This window comes from Lampris incognitus, chromosome 4 (assembly GCF_029633865.1).
Source record: "Lampris incognitus isolate fLamInc1 chromosome 4, fLamInc1.hap2, whole genome shotgun sequence".
NCBI classification, from domain to species: Eukaryota; Metazoa; Chordata; class Actinopteri; order Lampriformes; family Lampridae; genus Lampris; species Lampris incognitus.
This window is the reverse complement of record NC_079214.1, coordinates 42,051,594-42,058,585: the sequence shown is the minus strand read 5'-3', so window position 1 is coordinate 42,058,585 and position 6,992 is coordinate 42,051,594. Positions and strand designations below refer to the sequence as shown.

The window sequence follows — 6,992 nt, the reverse complement described above, 5'->3', positions numbered from 1 at the left end:
ACCTGTAAATTATAAATCAGTGTATCCTTACAGTATTTTCAAATCAGAAACATTGTAGAAACTTTTTTTTCCCCAAACACACTGTAAAACTCTTCTCTTTTTTTCTCTCAAACACATTAACTAGTAAGAATCACTCATCACTTTAAAACATAGTCAGACAGTCTACTGGGTGTCCGCTTGATCCTTTGCGGCCTGTCTGGCACGCCTGCCTGTATTTGTATGTCAGAGTCATGCTTGGTTTGTGGACTCTGAGTATCAGTGACGTGTGTGTGTTCTTCTGTTGCCTCTCTGATTTCTGTATCCTCGGCTTCCTGTATCGCTTAACAAAGATGGTGTTTCTCGAATATCGTGCTCCTGTTGGTGATTCCACCACCACTTTGTTTCTGGTCTTGCTGATGATCTTGTGTGGTGTTGCGTTGAATGTGGTGGAGAACTTGTAAATTTTGTCCTGTCTCAGGAGAACAGTATCACCGCCACTGACCTCTGACTGCTGTGCTCCTCTGCATGAGTCTGCATACAGCTTACTCTTAGCCTTTTGCTCAGTGTCATGGTCACACACTTCCTGATCTGTGTTCACTTAAATCAATTCAGGTAGCTCTCCTCTCATCTTTTGGTTGAAAAGCAATTCAGCAGGGCTTTTACCTGTTGATGGATGGAGGATGCTCCTGTAGACCGTCACATATTTTCTCAGTTCTTTCTTCCAATCCAGTCCCTCTGATTGAGCAATCCGAATCCTCTTCAGCAGTGACGCGTTCCGACGCTCAACTTCTCCATTGGCCTGAGCGAATTTCAGTGTGGTTTTGATGTGTGTGATGCCGTTTTCCTCGCAGTACAGTCTAAATTGTTCAGATCTGAAATGAGATCCATTGTCAGACTTGATTGTGACTGGCAGTCCATGTTGACTGAATATTGACTCCAGACTGTCTATGACCCTCTCTGATGTGGTGGTGGTCATGGCGTCATATTCGTAATACCAGCTGAAATAGTCTAGTACCACTAAAATGGAGTGGTTAGACAGGAGAGGCCCCAGTAGGTCAACGGCAACATCCCACCAGGGTCCATCGGGTTGCGGTGTGGGTCTCAGCGGTTCAGGTCTAGCCACTATCTGACATCCGTGGCAGGCTTTACAGTGTCTCTCCGCAGCCCTATCCATGCCAGGCCACCACACTTTTGTCCTGAGATGCCGCTTTGTTCCCACGATACCCAGATGTCCTTCATGGGCTAGTGCAAGTGCACGCGTCCGCAAGGCCTGTGGCAACACTATGCGTGTGCCTCTCAGAACAAGATATCCCACTGTGCATAGCTTACTTGCAATGACAGCATACGGTTTGCACTTTTCAAAGTATCCAGTCGCAATGGCTTTGCGTACCTCATTGAAGCTCTGGGTCAGCGGCAGATGCTTCCTCCACTTCTCGGGTGGTGAGTGCTCTCGGCATTGCGTTCACCGCCACAAACCTCACATACTCATCAGCTCCATGCTCATGCTTGGCCTGTTTCACACTGCTCGACAGGAGTCTTGATAGTGGGTCAGCGATGTTGTTCTTCCCTGCTATGTGGACAATTTTGAATTCGTAGGGCTGTAGCCTAAGAACCCATCGTTCTATCTGTGCACAGGCTTGGAACGGGGACCATAGATCCTTCTAATGGCTTATGATCTGTGACTAGGTCAAACTGTCTCCCATACAGGTATGGATGAAGTCTCTCACAGGCCCAAACTAGACCTAGTGCCTCTCGCTCTGTCTGCGAGTATCTCCGTTCACAGTCTGTCAGGCTACGGCTGATGTAGCACACAGGAACGTTGATTCCTTTCTGGTTCTGCACCAGGACTGCCCCTAATCCTACAGGGCTTGCATATGCTATTACCTGTGTCGGCACGTCCTTGTCGAAATAAGCCAAGGTGGTTGCTCTGGCGAGCGCTGCTTTCAGAGCACTGAATGCTTGCTTCTGTTCTGGTCCGAATGTGATTTGTGTGTCCTTCCTTGTCAGGCGCCTCAGTGGCTCTGACATGGTTGCAAACTGAGGGATAAATCTGCTGCTGTTTCCAACTAGCCCACGGAAGCTACGCACCTCCATGGTGCTCTCTGGCTCCCGTGCTTCTGTCACAGCTCACACCCTCTCCTCTGTTGGACCGATGCCCTTCTCTGACAACAGAATTCCCATGAAAATTAGTCTGTCCATGTTGAACTGACACTTCTCTGGATTTAATGTCAATCCTGTCTCTCCGAGTCTTGCCATAACTGCGTGCAGTCGTTCGTCGTGTGTGGCTTGGTCACGTGCGTGTATGATCACATCATCAGAAATGTTTACAACCCCTTCAATTCCAGCCAAGGCACTGGCTATCTCGTGCTGGTATTGCTCACTAGCGGATGATACACCAAAGAACAGTCTTTTGTACCTGTACACGCCATTGTGCACAGCAAATGTGGTGATCTCACATGATTCAGGAGTCAGTTCGAGTTGGTGGTAGCCCCACTTCAAGTCTAACTTGCTGAATATGGTTGAGCCATTCATCCCTTGGAGTAGCTCACCCACAGTGGGGGTTGGGAAGCGTTTCCTCACTATGGCCTCGTTGGCCCGTCTCATATCCAGGCAAAGTCGAACATCATTTCCGGGTTTTGGGACAATCACGATCGGATTCACTCACGGGGTGGGCCCATTCACTGGTTCAATAATGTCCAAATCCTCCAATTCCTTTATTCTGGACTCTACTGCCCCCCGGAGGTTAAATGGAATTCGCCTGAGTGGCTGGGCTACTGGTTTGACCTCTGGGTTAATGTGTAGACTGACCTGTCTCATTTTCAGTTTCCCCAACTCCACCGAATATTTCAGGGTACTGCTGCTGGAGTGTTTGCTTCATCTCTGTAACGGCAGCAATGTCGGCACCTATTCTCAGGACGCCCAGTCGTGGGTCACCTTTTCCCCTGATTACAATAAATTCTGCACATTCAGTTTTGTTACCTATTGACACACCACATGTAAATGCACCCTTGACAGTTAAAGGCTCACTGGAACAATATGAGTACAATTTCCTCTCTGTCTAAGGGACATAGGAATGACACTTAATGGTTTCTGCTTTCAATTTTTCCCACACATTTTCTCCCATCACATTGCTTGTTGCGCCAGAGTCAATGAGCATTTTCATATTCACTCCCCCCACACAGAAGTTCAGTCTCTCTGACATGTGACTGTCATTAATGGCAAATGCAAAGTCCTCCTGTTCGTCAACATTGTTCACATTTTGTTTCACTTTCTCTTTCTCGCCTGTAGTGCGGCATACCTTTGCAACGTGATCCTTACCCTGACACTTGTGGCACGTCTGGACGCGTGCGGGGCATTTTGGATCTCGGCCAATGTGATCAGAATTTCCACATCTATAGCACTTTCCGTCATTTTTATTGTCTCTGTTCGGTTTACCTTTTGTTCCGTGCTTTCCCTTTTTTCCTTTATGGTCAACTCTGTGTACAGTCTCTGGGGTAGCTCCGGTCGATGTGCACGACATGTTAGCCATTTGCTCCTCGATGCTCTCACAACGAGCAGCTATGTCCAGTGTTACTGCTAGCGTCAGCCCACGACCCTCTTCCAACAGCTTCCTGCGCACATACTCCGATGTTCCCTTACTTAGAAGAGCATCCCTTATCTGGTTATCAGAATCTCCCCCATATCCACTGTCTCTCACAGCCTGTCTCAGGCGTGTAGCAAATTGCTGCACTGTCTCACCTGGGTTCTGGTGGATTTTTTGAAATGCGTGCCTTGCTAGCGCTATTTTGACTTGGGGCACGAAGTATACACTCAAAACCTCGACCGCCTTCTTGTAGTCCGTTGCATCACCATTGTCCAGTAAAGTTGAAAAAACGTCCTGAACGTCTGGTCCAGCTCGATGTAGTAATAGTGCACGTTTCCTTTGCTTTGTAGCTTCAGGTGAATCGTCAGCCAAGATGAGCCCTTTTCCGTCAGCACAAAGCTCGAACGATGTTAGCCACCGCTACTATCTGGAGCCTAACGTGGCTGGCTCTGTGTAGCATGCGAATTTTTGAATCCCGGATTTCTCCATACTAACTAGCTAAACTTGACTCTTTTAACTACCTAATGCATGTTAATCCTCGTCGCCAATGCTGTATCTCCACTTTACTACTGAATTAAGCAGTTTATACAGAATTTAATCTCAATAACTTGGACGACACATCGAATTTGCGGTTTCTTGCTGGGAGCGCTTTATTAGAGAACGAACTGGCACGAGCGTACCCACAATGCTCTTTCCACCCTGAGGGGCGTTGTAACCACAGACATGACAAACACAAGAACTGAAAAAACAATTGGTTTGTCCTTTAATTTGTAACCCGTCTGCGTGGGCGCGCACGCAGGCAGGCACACATCCATGGAAGGATGGATGTGTTTATTTATTACTGTCTCATGATGAATTTACCTGACTCACTGAATACACACACACACACACACACACACACACACACACACACACACACACACACACACACACACACACACACACTTGACTCAATGGATATATTTGTTTGTGTGTGTGTGTGTGTGTGTGTGTATCCAGTGAGTATATCCGCTCCTCATGAGTTTAGCACTTATAACACCATTGACGGTTTCGGAAAAAACGCTATATATATATTCAGCAGATTTATGATAACAAAAGACTCTGGAGTTATAACAAAAGCAAATGTAAAGCCCTAGACTCTCCCTGTTTCACTTTAAAACTCGCTAGACTGCAGCCAGGAAGTAGTGACGTAATCGGAAGAGAGGCGCTTCCCCGGACATTCTGTCAGAAGCCATGTGACCGGAGAGGGAGGTTTTTCATGCAGTGGCAAACAAATACGACTTTAAGTGTTTTCGCGCTAAACTCGATTTTCACTTGCAGTTCATACTTATTTCATTACATAACTTCCCCTGCAATCCACTCACCACAGCAATGCTGGCAACCATAGATGAAGTGGTTAAGTTTGGGGTGAACGCAAGGTATTAGTTTAGAGGTCTGCGCTGTCGTCTAATCACGTGGTTTTCGAGAGAATGTCTACGGTGGCTTTCCCCAGGAAGAGGGTCTGTCTCGTTGCAGTCTGTTACTCGGGAGCTACAGTTTTACTTTACATTTCAGTCTAGTTAACCTTCATGTAGCGATTTTATCAGCTTAGGCTCGCCTTCTATTTTTTTTCTTCCAGCCATGAATAGGATACAGCTAAAGCGTGCACATATCCTCAGGATGGCCCTCTCCGGTGCATACTCAATGAGTCAAGACGGACACGGAGAGACTTTCCTACTCCGTGCTCTGAGAATAGCGGCTGTTGTTGCACTATACTGGTTCATTTCGATCACAATGGTTTTCCTCAACAATTATTTGTTGGACAATCGTGACTTGAATGCACCATTATTTGTGACATTTTACCAGTGCCTGGTGACTGTGGCACTATGTTGGGTCATGCAGCTCTTATCCAACTTGTGCCCCAGAGTATTCAACTTCCCCTCTTTCAAATTTGATTTGAAGATTTCCCGAGAAGTCCTGCCGTTGTCCATTGTGTTCATCAGCATGATCACCTTTAACAACTTGTGTCTTAAATATGTCGGAGTTGCTTTTTACACTGTTGGTCGTTCCCTTAGTACAGTTTTTAATGTGCTGTTATCATACGTGATTCTTAAGCAGATCACGTCATTCAAAGCGCTACTGTGCTGTTTAGTCATTCTCGGTAGGTTTCACCATTTTATGTTTCCTTCCTCGTTCTTTAATCAGTGAATTTGTGATACTCGAAGTTTGTATAGTAACGCATTGCATAAGTTGTAATAGGCTGCACACAAATATTTTAGAGTACTGCATTGTATAGATATGCCATGCCTTACATCCACACACGTGGTAAACTATGTATTTTAGGTGGAGTGAATAAAGTATTTTTGGACTAACGCATTTTTTTTAACTTTTAGATAACCCATTGTCTCTGAGAATGTATCTGATGATTGTACATGAATAAGATCTATCAAAGAAGATCATGAATCAAGAAGATCATGAATCAAGAAGATCATGAATAAAATCTATCAAAATTATTTCAGCACATCTTATGGGCTGCATTATGTATTTTTGATTTTGATCTCTTGTTTTTTCTTTGTTTCACAGGTGGATTCTGGCTTGGTGTGGATCAAGAAGGTGAGGCAGGGTCCCTTTCTTGGTCTGGTGTCTTTTTTGGGGTACTGGCCAGTGCCTGCGTCTCTCTCAATGCGATCTACACAAAGAAGGTCATGTCAGCAGTTGATGAAAACATCTGGAAGCTGTCCTTCTACAATAATGTAAATGCTTGCGTCCTTTTCCTTCCGCTTATCCTAATATTTGGTGAAATTAGACATATGGCCAGCTTCAGTCGCCTAGCGGATCCAACCTTCTGGGGCATGATGACACTTGGAGGAGTGTTTGGGTTTGCTATAGGCTATGTCACAGGCCTCCAGATAAAATACACCAGCCCTCTCACACACAATGTCTCTGGGACAGCAAAGGCCTGCGCGCAGACTGTCATTGCTGTGGTTTATAACTCCTCTAGTAAGAGCATGCTGTGGTGGACCAGTAACATGATGGTACTCTTTGGCTCATCTGCCTACACTTGGGTCAAAAGCCAAGAAATGAAGAAGATCCAAAATTCCCAGGACACTACTACCAAGGAAAAACTACTTCCATGAAAAAAGACAGCTTGGGAATGCAACCATGCAATCTTTTCTCAGGGTTTCAAGTTGGGAATGCTGGCTGCATTCTGAAATTGTAACCCTGAGAAAAGATCTTGGTATTCATTTGAATCTGTATATTGTATGAAATGATGCAGACATTCAGTATATGGCTGACTTTGGGATCTATAATTCCATGGATTCCACTTGTTTGGCTGCTGTGACTTCAGGTTAGTTTTAAGGGTGTTGTTTAAGGGTGGTTTTATATATTTTGACTTGTTAAGGGTTAAGATTTTATGCCACATACTGATGGCTTTGTTATTTAAAAGAAC

The 6,992-nt window shown here is 45.3% G+C and overlaps 1 protein-coding gene across 1 annotated transcript; it reads left to right on the top strand.

Annotated features, from left to right (window-relative positions):
* Window positions 1–5,148: 5,148 nt before the first annotated feature.
* On the top strand, window positions 5,149–6,678 carry slc35c1 (solute carrier family 35 member C1). Its single transcript, XM_056279341.1, has 2 exons — window positions 5,149–5,702; window positions 6,125–6,678. Exons 1-2 carry the CDS (start codon window positions 5,183–5,185, stop codon window positions 6,676–6,678), a joined length of 1,074 nt encoding a protein of 357 aa, XP_056135316.1. The 5' UTR covers window positions 5,149–5,182.
* The last annotated feature ends 314 nt before the right edge of the window (window positions 6,679–6,992 follow it).

What these genes read in the sequence shown, in the direction of transcription:
- slc35c1 (XM_056279341.1), top strand. Translation starts at nt 5,183, where the DNA reads ATGAATAGGATACAGCTAAAGCGTGCACATATCCTCAGGATGGCCCTC. An exon ending in GTGCTGTTTAGTCATTCTCG is followed by an intron (nt 5,703 to 6,124) that starts GTAGGTTTCACC and finishes TTTGTTTCACAG; the next exon opens with GTGGATTCTGGCTTGGTGTG.